This window comes from Solanum tuberosum, unplaced genomic scaffold, assembly GCF_000226075.1.
Source record: "Solanum tuberosum cultivar DM 1-3 516 R44 unplaced genomic scaffold, SolTub_3.0 scf00570, whole genome shotgun sequence".
NCBI classification, from domain to species: Eukaryota; Viridiplantae; Streptophyta; class Magnoliopsida; order Solanales; family Solanaceae; genus Solanum; species Solanum tuberosum.
The window spans coordinates 98,345-118,070 of record NW_006239488.1 but is presented as its reverse complement, the minus strand read 5'-3'; the positions used below and the strand labels follow the sequence as shown (position 1 = coordinate 118,070).

The window sequence follows — 19,726 nt, the reverse complement described above, 5'->3', positions numbered from 1 at the left end:
CAAGCTCTTGGAGCTTGTTTTAATCCATATAAAGACCGCTTCAACTTGCATACATCTGATGTAGGTGATGAGAACAAACCAGGTGGGGGTTTCATATAAATATCTTCTTTCAGATCACCATGAAGAAAAGCATTTTTGACATCCATTTGATGAAGAGGGAATACCGACCTCCGGAGGTCGGTATTTATAGGTCGGTATTCACTGTTTTTTTAGTAGTGCAAAGACCACTAATCGAGCTTTGTACCGATCAAGAGTTCCATCAGAATTAAGTTTAATTGAATAAACCCATTTACATCCAATTGGACGGACGTTTGGAGGACAAGGAACAATGTCCCATGTGTTGTTTTCTTTAAGAGCCAAAAGTTCCTCCTCCATTGCTTTTTGCCAACATTTAAGCTTGGAAGCTTGTGAGTAACCTGTTGGAATAGAGATGGTGGATAAAGTAGAAGAAAAACCATACCGTTTAGGAGTTTGAGACACTCTAGTAGATCGCCAAGGAGGCTCAAGAGGAGCAGACCTTGAAGAAATCTCAGATTCTGGTTGTGGAGCAGTCTCAGGTGGCGGATCTGTTTCGGGATGGGGTAAAGTTGGCCGACGTCGTTCATACACAAATCTTGGTTTGAACTGCTTAGAAGACAATGACAAACCCTCAAAAGTAGGAAGAAGAGGAGAAACAGAAGATGACTCAACATGAGTAGGAAAGAAATACTGATTCTCAAAGAAAATAACATTTCTAGAAACACGAAATTTGTTAGAACTTGGATCATAACAAATAAAACCTTTCTGCGAAGTACTATAGCCCATAAAAGCACATTTAATAGACTGAACAGAGAGTTTATTTCGTTGAAAAGGAGGCAGGTGCACAAAACAAACACAACCAAACGTATGAAAACTATGATAGCTGGGATGCTTATGAAAAAGACGATAATATGGAGACTCAAGATTTAACACTTTAGATGGAAGTCTATTAATCAAATAGACAGCAGTAGACAAAGCTTCAACCCAATATTTAGATGGAACAGAGGACTCAATCAATAAAGTACGAGTGACATCTAAAAGATGACGATTCTTACGCTCAGCAACCCCATTTTGTTGTGGCGTATATGGGCAAGAGCGTTGTGATACAATTCCTTTCTCAAGCAAGAAATTATTGAATTCATGAGACATATATTCTCCACCAGAATCAGATCTTAATATTTTGATGCATGTGGAAAATTGAGTCTCAACGTAAGCCAAAAATTTCTTGAATATGGAAAACACTTCAGATTTAGATCGAAGAAAATACACCCATGTAAATCGACTATAGTCATCTATAAATGTCACAAAATACTTGAAATGAGCATGAGAAATAACTGGTGAAATGCCCCAAACATCACTATGAATGACATCAAAACACTTTGCAGCACGACTACCAAAATTAGGAAAAGGAAGAGTTTTACTTTTGCCTAATTTACAAGTAGAACAATCAAAGGAAGCAACTGAAAATTGATTTTTATTTCCCAATAAACCAGAATTGGACAAATGAGACAACACAATAGAATTTGGATGTCCTAGACGTTTATGCCAAACCTCATTCTTAGTAGTGGTAGAAGCAAGAGCTAGAACACGAGGAATAGAAAAGTGTATAGGAAACAATCTTCCAACTTTAGGCCCCTTCGCGATTATCGTCCCCGACACCTGATCCTGCACAAGGCAACCATTACGAGAAAAATTCACATCACAATTGTTATCTACCAATTGGCCAACTGAAATAAGACTAGTGGAGAGCTTTGGTGATACAAAAACATTCTTGAAAGTTTCAGTAATATCCCCAACCTTGGTAATGGGTAAATTACTACCATTGGCAACCTGAATTTGTGTTGGACCATTATACTCACGGATGTTTTTGAGTATATTAGTTGAGTTGGTCATATGATTGGAAGCGCCAGAATCAACAAGCCAAAATTTAGATATTACCTCATTACCTTGCAGCCCCAAAGCTGAAAATGCTGACAAGATCATTTGTTGTACCATTTCAGGAGTAAGAACTTGTCCTACTGAAGACGAGTTATCTGTAGTTGAACCATTTATCCCAACTTGAAAAGCATTTGCCCTACGGTTTTGAGGACGTGTGGGACACTCTTTGATAATGTGTCCTTGTTGTTTACAATAATTACAGAACTTCTTGCCACAATTGCTAGCAATATGACCATATTTCTTGCAACTGTAGCATTGAGTTCTAGCCATATCCATGCCCTTTCCTTTCCCTTGAGCTGCAAATGCGACAGTGACAACATTTCCTTGATGAAAAGCATTTTGTGTGAAGAGACGCTGCTCTTCACGAAGTAATTCCCTAAAACAAACATCCAACGATGGAGATGGATCACGGTTCATCAAGTTGGAGCGAACATTTTCAAAATCAGGTATTTTAGCATAAACGATATCGGTAAATTCAGCCCATAAGTTCTGAAATCCAGAGAAATAATCTTGAACAGAGAGACCTCCTTGAGAATACATAGCAATTTCATGCTCTAACTGAAAGCGCCTTGCGCTATGGTCTTGGTTGTAAACCTTTTGTAAATAATCCCACATGGCCTTTGCTGTCTTGTATGGCCTGAGATTAAGAACAATAAGAGGGTCAATTGACCTTTAAATCCATGTCATCACCCGAGCATCTTTAACCTTCCATTGACCGAGCTTTGTAGGATCACTAGGAGTAGGATCACTTCCATCTATATGTCCTAAAAACATTCTTGAAAGTTTCAGTAATATCCCCAACCTTGGTAATGGGTAAATTACTACCATTGGCAACCTGAATTTGTGTTGGACCATTATACTCACGGATGTTTTTGAGTATATTAGTTGAGTTGGTCATATGATTGGAAGCGCCAGAATCAACAAGCCAAAATTTAGATATTACCTCATTACCTTGCAGCCCCAAAGCTGAAAATGCTGACAAGATCATTTGTTGTACCATTTCAGGAGTAAGAACTTGTCCTACTGAAGACGAGTTATCTGTAGTTGAACCATTTATCCCAACTTGAAAAGCATTTGCCCTACGGTTTTGAGGACGTGTGGGACACTCTTTGATAATGTGTCCTTGTTGTTTACAATAATTACAGAACTTCTTGCCACAATTGCTAGCAATATGACCATATTTCTTGCAACTGTAGCATTGAGTTCTAGCCATATCCATGCCCTTTCCTTTCCCTTGAGCTGCAAATGCGACAGTGACAACATTTCCTTGATGAAAAGCATTTTGTGTGAAGAGACGCTGCTCTTCACGAAGTAATTCCCTAAAACAGACATCCAACGATGGAGATGGATCACGGTTCATCAAGTTAGAGAGAACACTTTCAAAATCAGTTCGTATTTCATCAAAAATTGATCTCGCTTGCTTTGTTCATGAACTCCTTGAATGATGGAGATAGATTCAGAAGGTATTGTAGCATAAACGATATCGGTAAATTCAGCCCATAAGTTCTGAAATCCAGAGAAATAATCTTGAACAGAGAGACCTCCTTGAGAATACATAGCAATTTCATGCTCTAACTGAAAGCGCCTTGCGCTATGGTCTTGGTTGTAAACCTTTTGTAAATAATCCCACATGGCCTTTGCTGTCTTGTATGGCCTGAGATTAAGAACAATAAGAGGGTCAATTGACCCTAAAATCCATGTCATCACCCGATCATCTTTAACCTCCCATTGACCGAGCTTTGTAGCATCGGTAGGAGTGGGATTGCTTCCATCTATATGTCCCCATAATTCTTTTCCAGTGACAAATAGTTGGAATTGAAATTCCCAGGCAGAGTAATTTTTTCCTGTGAAACGAACATAGAAGGACTCAAACTGATATGACGCCATGTTCTTGACAAGTTAAGGAAGATAGAAATGCAATGATACAAAATAACCAAAATGACCAAGACTGAGATTCCAAGATGCCTAAAATTCCAAGATACTTAGGACTTACTGTTGACTAAAAAACAGTAAGCTGAACCAAAACTTTCAAAAAAAAAATTCTGAAAGAAACCACAGATGAAAGACACTAAGAATCAAAGCACTGAAAAAGGCTCTAATACCATGTCAATTTTGCTGAATGAGTTCTCTCAAATGAGAGTTCTTCCATTAAATAGAAAGAATTCTGATTTACATGCCTAAAAATCTGCTATATATCCCTAAATATATGCTATTCCTAATTGTAATATCTCTGAAAATATGCTGCATTAATCTATGCTATCTCCTATCATCATTACACAAATATTTAGAGTTATAACATAGATATGTACAGATATTTAGAATCTGTCCAATCATGCTAACACTATGGACCCTTTTACGGCCCGTAAAATGATCCATGACTCGTGGGTTGGTTCCGTGGAACTCAAGTGAATTTCAAGTCTCTGATCCCATTCCATAAGCTGAGACCACGACTCGTAGATACTTTCACGGTTCATAGTTCTGGTCGTAGTTCCTGGAACAGAATTTCAGACTGGAGCATCTCTAGTAAAACAATCATAACTTTTTACTTCGAGCTTTGATTAACGAACAGTCAGTGGGGTTGGAAAGAAGACACATAAACCTTTAATTTGTAGGGTAAAGAGTTTAATTCTCAACATTGTTAAGTTTCAACTTTTATGGAGGTGGATTTCTGATACTTTGATCTCTTCTGCTGCACTCTACAAGAAGAATTGACAACAGTTTGTTTAATTGCATACATGGAGCTCAGAAGCCATAACATGCTAATGATTGATGATCATTAGGCTCAAATGTAGCACGGCAAGCAACTAGCAAGAAAATGTTTGTGAACCTCTGCTTTGAAGTCTCGGAAGCTCGTAAAGAGCAAATAGTTTGATAGTTATAGTCTTTTGCATTGTCTCCTAGAAGTTGCAGTGGGCTGAATTGCTTACACAGAGATTATTGAATTCGACTGAGATTGAAATAGCATACTATTTTGAGTGTAGAGTATCTTTTCTTATCCACTAAAGTTTCCTTTTTCCTAATGGAGTTGTTCAAATCTAAGAAAGTATTAAGTAATAATGTTATGTTTTACTTAATCCGTCTTCATCTATTTCTTCATGGATCTTTAGGTGGCTGCTAGAATACTTCAAGATACAGCTACCGGAAAACTTCACACTTCACATGGGGTAAGATTCTCCAAAATTTGTGTTCCTTTGTATTAGTTATAAGATATGCTCAGTGTTTGTTTGCCAATAATGATATCATTTTTTATTTGAACCACAGTAGTGAGCAGAAGTTTTGCTTTCCAGCCTATAAATGAATTTTGGTGTCTGCTGATCATGCTTTGACTTTAGGAATTGCTTCTGAAATTTAAGATCTCGCATTCTTCAGTGTCAACAGGATAGATGTTGGACATTTGTTGACAAAAAGGGAATAACCTAGTGATAATGACATCCACCTCCAATTATTAGATTGGGGTTTGTTGAATTTGAGAAAGAAGAAAATGCTTTTTTGTATTTCAATGTGTCCTGACATCCCATGAGAAGGAGTATTTATACAAGTGATTCCTAACTAAGGAAAGATAATCAATTATGCCCCCAAGGCCTAGCTCAAGTGGCAAAAGGTGGAGGATTTGTGGCTTAGGTCACAGGTTCAAGCCCCACACCATGCAAAGCGAAGCCTGGTATTAAGTGGAGAAGGGTAGAGGGGCGGGCCCATTATCCACCGAGTTTAGAAGGCTGTGATTTGTCCAAAGGGCGGGTCACAGCGGATTTCTCGGTTATAAAAAAAAAAAAAAAAAAAAATCAATTACAATAAAAAATATATATATTATTTTAATAATTATGCAAGGATAAGGAAAAATAAAGTATCCTAAACTAATGCTCTAATTAATTAACACAATCAACACTCCCCTCAAGTTGGAGCACAGATGTCGTACATGCCCAATTTGCAAACCAAAGGGTGAAAAGTCTTTTTGAGGCCTATTGTAAATACACCTGCTAGCCGTTTTTCTGATGGTAGATGAAGCAAACTCAAGGTGGTCACCAGTAACTTTCTCTTTGATGAAGTTTCAATTAATTTATATGTTTTGGTTCGTCATGTTAATAGGATTCTGAGTTGTATTTATACAAGTGAATCCTAACTAGTTAAGAAAAGATAATCAATTACTATTAAAGGAAATATTATATTCGTAAAAACATGCTAGGAAAAGGAAAAAAAAGTCTGCTATTTATTTAACACAATCAACAGGGTTCTGAGTCATAAACAGACAATGGTGAAAAAACGCCACTGTTTGGCTCCTGGCGGGGTTTTTTTTTGGATTTATTATATCAAAAAGGTGATGTTGGGCATCTGGTTCCGGCATATATGAACCTCTGCAGTTTTGCTTAATATGTTATTGAAGTTTAAAGAATTATGTTAACGTTACTAAGTAAGATCAGCTCTCTATCATGTTATAAATTAGCAAACATAGTACACGTGGAAAGATATAGTGAACTGGATGATAAATCAGGTTGGCTGACATTAGGTCCCTTCAGTGGATAGAACCAGAATATTCCACAAAAACTGCATATTACAATATCTTTTGCCCTACTGATAACTTGCAATCGTTGCTTTCATTGCAGCTTAGTGGAGCGCGTAGGCTGCGAGATGCTATCGTCCTAGGCTATCAGCTTCAAAGAATTACTGGGAAAGATATTGCTATTCCTGAATGGTATTCACTTGCGCAAAATGAACTTAGTTCACGCACTCAATTGCCAAATAAGGAAGTTCTCGATAATAGCAGTCTTACGAGACAGTAAATTCTTTAACTCCTATTTATTTGTTTTTTATGTCAAGTTAATTGGTCTAATATGTCTCCTACAGCGACTTTTAGGCATATTTCTTATCAAATGTTCACCTACATTACTTTGCAGAAGTGATTACTTTACAATTCTTCATGGAGATCATCAAGGGCTCCCGGATACACTTGGTTTCTTGAAGAGCTTGGCTGAAATGGAGTCCTCAGGTCGTCCTCAAAATAATAACAAGCTCCAAACACGCGACCATCTGGCTGCTTCTGCAATGTTCAATTGGGAGGTATGTCTCATTCACTGTAAATATATTCTTGCATAGATTTTTCATATTTGTATGAGCTGTCTTATAAATGTGGTAATAATATAAGAATCATTAGAAGGAAATCTTCACATGATCAACATTTTGAAATAAATCAACAAGAAATGGGGAAAAACTGCTGTGGGGAAAGTTTTCAAGTGTGCATCAATTTGAATGTAGGGGTTCATTACTTATGTTATTGATTCAGACTTATTTACCAGAGTAACCTTTCTTTGCTAATTTTAGTGTCTTCCAGTAATAAATTGACATGGAAATTTTGATAGGTATCTTGGAATTTTTAAGATTACCATAATACCATTGCAGGAAATTTAACTCATAAAGGTACTTTTGTAAACGCTCAAACAAACTCTAGAAGGCTTGCAAACTTTCCAGGTTCAGGCTTGTCTTTTAAGGAAATCTGTGCAGCTTATAGCCTTGACATGAATTATAACCTTGAATATGGGATATCAATGTTTATTGTTTATTTAATGGGGGTCTGTATCACCAATGATGTTTCAAATTGAGAACCTAGATTCTAGATTTCTCTTTGTTCTTGTCGTGCAGGAAGAAATTTTTGTTTCAAGAGCACCCGGAAGATTGGACGTAATTGGAGGAATTGCTGACTATTCTGGTAGTTTGGTACTACAAGTAAAGTTCCTTTTTCCTTTTTATATTTTCCTTATTTATGCTTTTCATCCTAGTCTTATGTTGTGACTTGTTGAATGCATTTGTCACCTCGTATAAAAGTTCAAACTCTACCCTTGTATACTTGAATATCTTCACCTACTCCTCACTAGTGAGCTCTGTTATATTTTCTTGCTTAAGTTGGTCATATTTTCAAGTGATGTTCACCAGAGCTAGAGCCTTCCAACTCACTGTTAAAGTGTGCGTTTACCTCTTCTTTTTCAATAACGGTGCCACGGTGGTGTTGGGGCCACTTGCACTAGGGCTGCTTATCGGATGGATCGGGCGGATAATTTCACTTAACGGTTTGGCCTAACGGATATTGGATTTTAAATTTACTAATCTGCTAGCCAACCTATAAGATATCAGTTGGTTCGATAACGGATTAGCACTTATCGGGCGGTTATTGGATGGTGTATCGGCCCAACCTCTACCTTTTTCCTCTATGAACGCACCTTAAAATAATGACTTCTTTTCCCTATTTTAAATGCAATTAAATTATAAAATTCTTCTATATTACAAAAAATATAGATTAATAGTAATGTAATAGTTAATAACAGAAAAGTAAATAGGTTTTCAAGTTTTTGGCTTTACGGCCTTAGGACTAATAATATATAATTATATATTATGAAAAAATATTAAATGATGTTAATATACCTAAGTTAAAAGTGTAAGTATGGTAACTCTTAACGGGTTAACGATTTATCCGATAAGGAAATTGAATAATCCACCCCCACACCAATAAGCGGTTAATTATATTTCTAATCCGTTTACCAACCGTTTATTCGATAAGCCAATACCAATAAGCCAATAAGTCAATTTTGCAGTTGGCTTATCGGTTACGGTTCGGTTTTGAACACCCGTAACTTGCACACACCCAGGGCCGACTCTTGCCTTTGTAAAATAAGGCTTATGCCTTAGGCCCCCAAATTTTGGGGCCCCCAAATTATTATCAAGAATAAATTATGTGTTAAATTTTTATAGAAAAAATTGATTAATTATGATAAAAACATATTATTTTACCCACTTTAACATCTTTTATACTTTGTTAAAAGGAAAAATTACTGAAATACACGTCTTATGTTTCCCTTATTTCCAATATCCCCTTCTATTTCTAAAAACCTCTAAAATTCCTTATTTCTTCAATGTATCCGAGTCAGTATTTAATGTATCCGAGCTAGTTTTTAATGTATCCGAGCTACATATTATGTATCCAGTTTATGTTATAATGTATCCGGGATACTCTTTAATGTATCTGAGCTACATATTATGTATCCGGTTTGTGTTACTTTTTAAGGGATTAATGTAATTACAAACTAAAGAGGGATGGATTGTAATTTCATATTAAAACTATGTGATTCATAAAATTTACCCTTGTTAAAAATAAGAATTAATAGTGAAAAGTGTTGAACAAAGTGAATTACAAATTCTTTTTTATTTCCTTTTAAATTTTAGTTTCAAACATTACAACAAGCATATTAAAATGGTGTAGTCGTCAACTTCTTAAATCAGATTCTATGGTTCTAACTCTTATTTTTATTTAATATTTGTCAACTTATTACTTATAAAATTATGTTAACAATTCATATAATAATTGTCTCACTGAAAGGATGTTTTCAATGTTGAGTTGATAAAATCTTACCTAAAATCAATAACTGAAAAACAATATTAAATACTAAAAATATGTATACGAAGTTTGTTTATATTTTAGGCCTCAAATTGAAATTTCGCTTTAGGCCCCTAATTACGTTGAGCCGCCCCTGCGTTGAACTCCACTCCTTCCTTTCTTACGATTTTACTTGTCACTTTTAGCCTATCAAGAGTAAATTTTGTCAAAGTATTTAATATATGCATTGAATTATGAGGTAGTTTTGAGATTATTATTTTAAGTTTCAAAAATCCCAGTCTTATAAAATAGTTAGGAGAGATATTTTTTTAATTAGTGTTAAGTTTTAAAATTTATGTATTTACACAAACCCCCACCTCACCCCTCCACAGAACACAAAATCCCACCGTGCAATTATGTAAACAGATAACTTGTATCTAAATTTGTTTAATGGGAAAACAACCTAAAATAATATATCTCATAAAAATAGAGCATTTTAATTCAAAATGAAACCCCTAAATATTTAATTTTGTATACTATAAAGTATATGGCCAAATTAACACAAAATTAAAAACGTTAATTCTTAAAAACGTCTGAGTAGTAATTCTAGCTTAGCTTGAGAAAATAAATGGACTAAACTGAAAACAAAAGCAAACTATTATACTTAAGTTTTAAATTTCAAATTATGGAAAAAAGCAAAGGTATATTATGTCAGCGTCAGTTACAGTTGCAATGACAGTGACAGTTACATACCGGCTACCTCTTCATTCTTTTTTAAAGATCAAAAAGATGAAACAAAACGGGAAATTCAATTTCTCTCTCATATTATTGAAATCCTCCGTTAACAAATTACTCAAATTTGCTCTTCTCTGCAACATCACCAGCAACCATGGCGAGAACCAAACACCCCGTGAAACGAAGTCGCACCAAACCTTCTGGTTACTTCTCTAACTCTCCTTTTTAGTATAATTTAACGTAACTGCACACATATCGTAAATTAGAGTTTTGAAAAGGTTAGCGAATTTGGAAATATAGGCAATAACATCAATTGTATATGGCTCAAGTTGAAGAAAAGAAGCGGTGCTTAATGCCTTTTATGCACATTCAACGATGGTTTCTGTGTGTGTGTGAATGTTTACACTAGCGTATACACTTCATTTTAGTTTTCTGGATTTGATTTGATTTTTGTTGAGTTTTGTTGAATTTATGAATCTAAACTGTAAACATTGTAATTGAGCTAAGAACAGAGAAAACTTTCTAGAGAGAATTGATGCTTTCATATTCTCAATGAGTGATACATGTATATATACAGATGTATGACTAACTCTAATTGACTCTAACTAATTCTGACGAATCTGTAACTAACTAGTGTACTTGCATTACTAACATTGTAATGCATAATCATAACGACTAACAACATGACTTAACTACTTGAATTAAGGCACATTAACACTTTTACTTAATTCCTTTACACCCCCCTCAAGCTAGGTGCTATGAAGATGTTCTTCATTCCAAAGGAATATATGTAGTAACCAAAAGACCATCTTGAACCTTCTCTCGAATAAAATGACAATCAATGTCAATATGTTTCGTTCTTTCATGAAAAACAGGTTTGGCTGCTATTTGAATAGCTGAAGTACTATCTGAATACAATGAGACTGGAAGAGATTTGATTTCTATGAGATGGGAGACTGTCCATGTTGAATCATAAAACCAGTAATTGACTTCCTATCATTTGACACAAGAGTCCCAGTCTACATCACAAAATACTGTTAAAATATCATTACCAGCAGATGACATTAATATTCCTAAGCCTGGCTCAGACTTCAGGTATTTCACCAGCCTTAGGGAAACATTCATATGAGACACTTTTGGAGAGTGCATAAATTGGCTCAGACATTGGACAGTGAAAGAGATGTCTGGTCTGGTAGTTGTAAGATACAATAATCTCCCTACTAATCTCTAGTACTTAATGGGATCAGGAAGCAATGGATCATGATGGACAGATGGAACATGTTCATCATATGTAGTGGTAGTGAGCTGCATGTTTAACTCCATTGGAGTTGATACAGGTTTTGCCCCTGCCAAACCCATGTCTGCAATAAGTTCCAGGGAATATTTCCTTTGGTGGATGAGGATACCACCTGCACTTCTGGCAAACTCCAAACCCAAAAAATACCTCAATTCACCTAAATCTTTTATCTTAAAGGCATGTTGTAGGGCCTCCTTAGTCTCCTGTATCATAGAAGTATCATTCCCTGTAAGTAGTAAATCATCAACATAGACAAGCACTATCACTAATTTGTCATATTTCCTCTTAGTGAATAAGGAATAATCCTTAGTGCTTTGATGAAACCCTGAATCAGTCAAGGTAGTAGTGAGTTTAATATTCCATTGCCTTGAAGCTTGCTTAAGTCCATAAAGTGACTTAAGTAGCCTGCATGCTTTGGTTCCTCTAGATTGAGTGTTAAAACCATTAGGCAAGCTCATATATGCTTCTTCAAATAGGTCCCCTTGTAAGAATGCATTATACACATCCATCTGATGTATAGGCCAATTGTTAGCAGCTGCAATAGAAATGACAGATCTAACAGTAGCCATCTTCACTACAGGGGAGAATGTCTCCTGGTAATCAAAACCTTTTTTCTGATTGTAGCCCTTGGATACCAACCTAGCCTTAAACCTTTCTATTGTGCCATCAGCATTATATTTAATCTTGTAGACCCACCTGCATCCTATAGCTTTCTTCCCATGTGGTAAATCTACCAACTCCCAGGTTTTGTTGTCTTCCAAAGCCTGTATTTCACACTTCATAGCTTCTATCCATCTGACATCCTGAGCAGCTTCTGTGTAACTAGTTGGTTCTGTCTCAATAGAGAACTTGGAAACAAAACTTTGGTATGCAGGAGAGAGATTTGTGTAATCTATATGAGAGGCAATAGAATAAAGACAATGTGTAGATCCAGCAGCAGTTACATAATCCTTGTGCCATAATAGGAGGTTTAAGACCTCTAGTAGATTTCCTTGTTCCTGGGAAGAATCCACTGAAGTGTCTTCTGAAGAATCCTGAACATGTATGGGAGATTTTAGGTGTTTAGTGCAGAGCGAAAAGTTAGCCCAATGACCTTTTAAGATAATACTGGGAAACGGAGGAGAGCAGTTGCCTTAGGGTCTCAACTACTTTTATGGATAATGAGCACCTGCTGGGCATCTCTAGGTCTTTAGAACAGCCTACTTGTTTGCTTGGCATGCTTTGTTTTATGATGCGTAAAATTTATATTATTTCATTATTCTTGATGCACAGTGAAAAAATATTTTGACCTGGCTCGACGACTTGGAGGAAATGGACAATCTTGGTGAAGCAAAAAATACCATCTTATCCCAAGTAGATAATCGTATAACTTCAAGTTCAAATAATCAGCCTCTGATGGGCCAAGTAGATAATCGACGATTTGTAGATTGTTCTTATTTGACCATTACCTCTTTTTGTAATTGAATGGGCAAATTATCTTCAAGTTCTCAATACTGTAGTAGCAATTCTTTCGGCCATAGTTTGACTTAATTGGTCGATGTGATTTGGACGAGCTACGCTACGTATATGTCATGCAGAAAGTAGTCTGTATTTTATGGTTTAGGCTGCACATACATATCCTTTAGTAGGTTTTTGAGGAAAGCAGTTTCTCTTTTACCTCCTTATGCTTTCTTTTCCATTTTGTTTTGGGGATCCAAGCTACTGATCATTTTCTTGTCTATGTACTTCTACTTTTAGATTTATATCTTATGCCTTTTTGGTTGGTTTACTTGTTATGTTTATGTGTGCAGTATATATGTAATCATATTATCTTAGCTTTAGATGACAATATTATTACTCCAGTATGTATCCAGAATATTAGTTAATGGTGCAAAAATATCAAAATTCTTTTTTATTTCTTTTTAAATTTTAGTTTCAAACATTACAACAAGCATATTAAAATGGTGTAGTCGTCAACTTCTTAAATCAGATTCTATAGTTCTAACTCTTATTTTTATTTAATATTTGTCAACTTATTACTTATAAAATTATGTTAACAATTCATATAATAATTGTCTCACTGAAAGGATGTTTTCAATGTTGAGTTGATAAAATCTTACCTAAAATCAATAACTGAAAAACAATATTAAATACTAAAAATATGTATACGAAGTTTGTTTATATTTTAGGCCTCAAATTGAAATTTCGCTTTAGGCCCCTAATTACGTTGAGCTGCCCCTGCACACACCTCGACTATTCCACTGAGTATCAAGTGTTTTTACCTCATATAACAATGTGTTCAATAGAGGAGGTACTCTCTCTGTCCCAATTTATATGACACACTTCTTTTTTAATTCATCTTTCTATATTTAATAATAACTTCAAGATTCCTATTTTCTTAATTAGATGATTAATAGGTACACAAATGTCCAATGCTTGTTTTAGATCACAAGTTTTAAAAGTCGTTTCTTTTTTAATTTAAACTCCATGCCTAGTTAAACGGTGACACATAAGTTGGAACTGAGGGAGTACTTTTTAGACATTGTTATCGTGTAATCATTGCTGTCTATTTACAATCTGTTGTCATCATTTTCTTCTATAGATGCCTACCAGGGAGTCATGCCATGTCGCAATTCAGAGAAACCATCCAAGCAAGCACAAATTGTGGAAACATGCTCAGGCAAGGCAGCCCAAGGAAGGACCAACTGCTGTTCTTCAAATTGTATGGATTATCAGTTCTTTGAATATTCTCATTGCATGTGATCTATCACATTTTGTATGCTCTATCATGTTTTCTTTAGTATTTTGTCTTGGCTTCTTCACTCCGATGTTTTCTATTTTTCCCATCTGCTTTGAAATGCTTTTAGTTGAGCCGAGGGTCTATCAAAAACAACCTCTCTACCTCCCAAGGTTGGGGTACCCTCCCCAGACACCACTTGTGGGATTACACTGGGTATGTTGTTGTGTGTGATCTATCACATTATCAGGAAAACACAACCATCCTTATTCCTTAATTGATGGTTTTAAATGCTGTGGGTGCACTTGCTAGTCAATTTTCTGTTAAATAATTGCGAAATCATAGGTTTGTCATCAGGAAGCAGCAAGTTGTTATTCTCAGGTGTAAAGTCTGAAAGTAGTTTTACATTTTGGCCATTATGAAATAATTTTCATTTAAGCATGATATTAAATTAGTACTTCCTATGCTTTATGCCTCCCAATCTCCTTGACATCCTAGAAGTGTAAGACCAGTTGTCACATTTGTTCACCAGTTGGCAATTGGTATGAATATTGTGTTGTAATGCTATATGTTCCTCTGATATGGCATGTTTTAAGATAGGTATCTAACTAGCTTGGATATAGACTATTACATTGACTCAGGTTATACTACTTGCAATTTTTGGCATGCATTTGACATATCACACAGGTACTGCAACAAGGTGTATCAAGGGAAATAGGTATGGTAAAATAGGACAGAGACATTTTACCTTACATACGTATTTGAGAAGTGAAAATATTCTGTTCAATAATGTATATATCTGAGACCAAAACTCTAGCAAATAAATCATTTTGACTTGCTTGTGTTTTAACCTCTATTGTCATTCGTGGAACTTTTGACACTATTGTAGTTGCCAGCTCCAATTTTCTATTTTGCTCATAGGAGCTTGTGGCTTACTTTTGATGAATTCAAATCCAGGTATCACTTGGCTCAGAATTAGGTAATCGTGGACCAACTTTTGATATGAACCTTTCTGATTTTGTGGAGGATGGACAGCCAATTACATATGAGAAAGCATACAATTATTTTTCCCGAGACCCAGCCCAGAAGTGAGTGAACTCTTGTATATTAGTTCTCTTGCTTTTAATAGGATGCCACCAGCTTGTAACCATGAAGCATACTATGTAGGTGGGCAGCATATGTTGCCGGGACAATTCTGGTACTGATGACTGAATTAGGCATCCGTTTTGAGGATAGCATTAGCATTCTGGTAAGCCTTTCCGGTGTTCATACCTTCGGCAAGTTTTTCTGCTGAAGTTTTCTATAGATTGCACTTATCTATTTGGCTGAACCTAAGAAGGTTGACCAACTGTTCAAGTCAATGAGAATCTTCCCACCAAAGAAAGAAATGTTGATGAGTTAAATTTAGAAATTCACTACGTGATGTAACCCACTCAGATCTGCAAACAAAATAAGAAAAGCCGAATGTGAAGCAAATTCCTGTTATCTGAACAGGGTGACCTTTTTGTACAAAACCAATCACTTTTCAAATTATAGTTACTATAATGAGTTGACAGACATGTGATACTTCATTGTATCAGCATAGACAGGCTTTCTGAATTGGCACATTCTTTCACAAGTTAAATGGATGTAGCAATTACCTTTTCTGTTTGACTATTTCATTAGTGTCAAATTAGGCTTTGGGGCTAACACACACCCCAAAAGACAGCTCAAAGGGAGGAGGATTTCCCAAGCCTTGTAAGGAGCCTAGGTTCTCGTCCTTCATCGATGTGGGATGCATTTCATTCATCACACCCCATCTCGCCCAGATCCGAACAATCTTTATCCGGGGTTCCACTGTACGGTTCGTTGTGTGCACATTCAAGGACTGGGGGTATTTCACCCTCCGTGATTGTTCGGAACCCTGGTAGTCCACATCGGATCGAGCCTGACTTTGCTACCATGTAAGAAATGGATTTTAGGCCTAATTCAACCTCAAAAACTAGCGCACGAGGAGAGGATTGTGAGAAAGCAAAACTAAAAAGGCAGAATATTACATGGTGATGAATGAAATGAATCCCATGTCGATGAAGGACGAGACTTTGCGCTCCTTATAATGTTTGCGCAATCCTCCTGTCTTTGAGCTAACTTTTGGGGTGTATGATACGCCCAAAACCTAATTTTATATGGTATCAGGACAGAACTCATCCCAATTATTGTTTTTTCCCTTTCCTTATAGCTATGCATATACTTGATGCCCTTTTGTGAATGAAACATCTTAGTTTATCAACAAAAAAAAAAAACTCATCCCAGTGACTGGATGTGAGATGGGGTATTGAAGAGTCCCACATCAGATGAAAATGGGATGGGTGGTCTCCTTATATGAACTTGGCAATCCCCACTCAAGAGCTAGGTTTTGGGGTTGAGTTAGGCGCATAATCCATCTCTTTACAATAAGGCTGATGTAGTTTGTTAAGAAAGGACCTTGTACCTAACTCAACCGCAAAAGTTAGCTCTCGAGGTGAGTTCTCCCAAAGCCATATATGAACACCAATTACCCATCCCACAACCAACGTGGGAATTTTAACACCCCACATACCTAGGACTGGACATATGGAGCATACATAATATAACATGGAAGCGTCAATATTAGGCAAACCAAGAATCGAGATTGGTCTAGCTATGATACCATGTGAGAAGAGGAATTGAGAGAACTCTGTACATTATTCCCTCAACTATTTGGGGTTAAACAGCACCGTACATGTTGTAAGAAAGGAAAGGTAATCAACCTTATTACTTGATTACAGGGAATGAACCACTCTAATTGATCTTTAATGATATTCATAATATTTACAGGATTGTATACATAGTTTATTCTAACACTTCAATTTATGTCAGTCATAAATTAATAAGAGGGTCTTTTCGTACAAATACAGTATCCACTTTCCTTCTTTTGCTTGTTTCATCTGACCAAGCTAGTTTTTTGTGACCTGATTACACAGGTAAGTTCTGGTGTTCCTGAGGGCAAAGGTGTATCTTCTTCTGCTGCTATAGAAGTGGCCAGCATGACTGCTGTTGCTGCTGCTCATGGTACAACATTTATCTGCAGAATACCCTCCTTCATCACAAAAAAAACAAATAATTTCCCTTATAATTCCGAGAGTATCCATTATCACAAATGTGTGACATAACTTGATGATTTTTCAGTAGTCACTTTAGGGATTTTGATGATCTCTGTCTCCTACATTTTTTATTCATATTTGCTTTGCATTCGTATCTATGGAACTTCATTTAGATCTAAATTCTAATGCTAAATTTGAATAATGGGCAGGCGTTTAGAAAAATTCGTCCATTCATTGTTCTGGTTCCAAATTTATGCGAAAAATCCCAAATTTGGAAGATCTGGCTGATTTGAAAGGAACAATTAACAGTTTCTGGATTTCCTTTTATGTTAAATGAAGACTGAATTGCACAACCGTTCATTTTGCAGGATTGAACATTGACCCCAGACATCTGGCTCTGCTTTGCCAAAAGGCACGTACTTCTCTCATTTTGTCCTTCCATATTTTTTTCTCTGTTTCTTGTATTGGTAAAACCTCCTTTTTCCAGCTCAAGCTTTTTTCTCTTCAATAGGTGGAGAATCATATTGTTGGAGCTCCTTGCGGAGTGATGGATCAGATGGCCTCTGCATGTGGAGAGGCCAACAAACTTCTTGCTATGGTGTGTCAGGTATGCAGCAAATTTTTGTGCAATGTGTTTACATTGTTAATGGGACCGACCGTGAGATCAGAATTAGCACTCACTTCTTATTTTAGCCTGCCGAGGTTCTAGGGCTTGTTGACATACCACCCACCATCCGATTTTGGGGAATTGATTCTGGAATACGACACAGGTAAAACTTCCCAATGGGTATTTTCCCTTAACCTTCTCTATCTCCGTCAAGTTTGTTTTTAATCTAAAGTAAGATATTACTGTCTGTTCATGTCATATTTGAAAGTTCTGGTTAAATTTATTTAAGTTCTTAAAAAATAATAATAAAATAAAATAAAGGAAGATTAACTCGAGAGCATTTCTCATGGAGCTGATCAAGAATGATTTTGCCTTCTTTTTTTTCAAGTTTGGAGCAAGAAACCAATTAAGCTAGAGTGGAGTTCAGTTCCTCCGCCTAAGGACTAACTGATTTCAACCAAATTACGATCTATGTTTTGGCCTTATGTTCTTTTTCTTTCCTAATTCCTAGTACTTATGAGAGTTGTTGCAGTGTTGGTGGTTCAGACTACAAATCTGTTAGGGTTGGTGCATTTATGGGTAAGAAGATAATAAAGTTCTCTGCGTCTGTGGAGTTGTGCTCGTCCTTGTCAAACATTTCCACTCAGCAAATCAACAGGTCCAACCCTGACGATGCTGATGAAGATGGAAAGAATCTGCTTGAAACAGAGGCTTCTTTGGACTACCTTTGCAACCTCTCAGCTCATAGGTTTGTTTATGCATATATAGTTTGTAGTTCTGTCTTTTTCTCTCTTTTTTTTCCTTGCTATGTTTAATATATCTTATAATTTCAGATATGAGGCATCTTATGCAACTAGACTTCCAGAGTCTTTATCTGGACAAGAATTTGTGGAGAAGTATCTTGATCATGATGATTCTGTAACTACAATTGATAAAGAGAGCAACTATGCTGTGAGAGCACCCACTAGGCATCCCATCTATGAAAACTTCCGTGTCAAGGTCCACAAATTGAAGTTTCTTTTCAAATCATTTCTGTCTGAATAATGTTTCTCTAGTTCTTTATATCTGATTACACTTTTATCTCCTGTGCCTATTAGATCTCTCATATTCATAACGAACAATTGACTGACATGTGTATCAATTACTATCAGGCATTCAAAGCATTATTATCAGCTACACCTTCCAATTATCAACTATCTGCTCTTGGGGAGTTAATGTATCAGGTACATGATTTGATTCATGTTTTTGTTTTTGTGAATTGGCCTTTGCAGAATTTTCTCTCAACTCTATAGAGGTTTTCTGACCAAGTGCTTCTCATACTGCAGTGCCATTTCAGTTACAGTGCTTGTGGTCTTGCATCAAATGGGACAGATAGGCTGGTTAACTTGGTACAAGAAATGCAACACTCAAAATCATCAGAATCTGAAGGTGGGACTTTATTTGGGGCAAAGATAACAGGTGGAGGTTCTGGTGGAACTGTTTGTGTTATCGGGAGGAACTGTTTAAGAAGCAATGAACAACTTGTTGAGGTAGATACAAGTTTGTGTTTGTGTAGTTATGCCATTCATGTCTTTTCTGTTTTAGTAGCAAGATCGTCTAACTGTCGCGTTTCTATCTGCAGATTCAGCAAAGATACAAAACTGCCACTGGATTCTTACCATATGTTTTTGAAGGTTCTTCGCCTGGAGCTGCAAAATTCGGTCATCTCCAAATACGCCTTCTAAAGAGTTGAAGGCAAAGTGTAGGAGTTCTAGCACTGGAAACGTTTGCACAACACAAAACATTGAGCTCGATGTATCAATGATTTTTCATTTTTCTGAAACAATATTTGCTTAGACGTTGATCATAAAGTATGTTTATGCAACAACTCAATCTTATAATTTGATTAAGTATGGCTTTTTGCCTCTTTACTAGTTTCCCTTTAACCTTGTGATTACTCTATTTGGCCTCTTTA

General features: G+C 36.2%; 1 protein-coding gene and 1 long non-coding RNA gene across 3 annotated transcripts in view; both read left to right on the top strand.

The window, feature by feature from the left end:
• Positions 1-19,685, top strand: part of LOC102592998 (L-arabinokinase-like) — a 39,862-nt gene extending 20,177 nt beyond the window's left edge. For both annotated transcript variants that reach the window (XM_006365575.2, XM_015304526.1), the window contains 16 exons: positions 5,064-5,120; positions 6,558-6,730; positions 6,849-7,011; positions 7,591-7,674; positions 13,930-14,049; positions 15,022-15,152; positions 15,232-15,313; positions 17,046-17,133; positions 17,534-17,577; positions 17,677-17,772; positions 17,859-17,935; positions 18,305-18,520; positions 18,606-18,771; positions 18,924-18,995; positions 19,098-19,301; positions 19,394-19,685. In XM_006365575.2, the coding sequence (XP_006365637.1) occupies positions 5,064-5,120; positions 6,558-6,730; positions 6,849-7,011; positions 7,591-7,674; positions 13,930-14,049; positions 15,022-15,152; positions 15,232-15,313; positions 17,046-17,133; positions 17,534-17,577; positions 17,677-17,772; positions 17,859-17,935; positions 18,305-18,520; positions 18,606-18,771; positions 18,924-18,995; positions 19,098-19,301; positions 19,394-19,504 (1,884 nt within the window). In that variant the 3' untranslated portion in view covers positions 19,505-19,685. The remainder of the gene's footprint in view (positions 1-5,063; positions 5,121-6,557; positions 6,731-6,848; positions 7,012-7,590; positions 7,675-13,929; positions 14,050-15,021; positions 15,153-15,231; positions 15,314-17,045; positions 17,134-17,533; positions 17,578-17,676; positions 17,773-17,858; positions 17,936-18,304; positions 18,521-18,605; positions 18,772-18,923; positions 18,996-19,097; positions 19,302-19,393) is intronic.
• LOC102592781 (uncharacterized) lies at positions 10,107-13,090 on the top strand. Its single transcript, XR_368797.2, has 2 exons — positions 10,107-10,254; positions 12,621-13,090. It is a non-coding gene; the product is annotated as an uncharacterized lncRNA (long non-coding RNA).
• Positions 19,686-19,726: the final 41 nt, after the last annotated feature.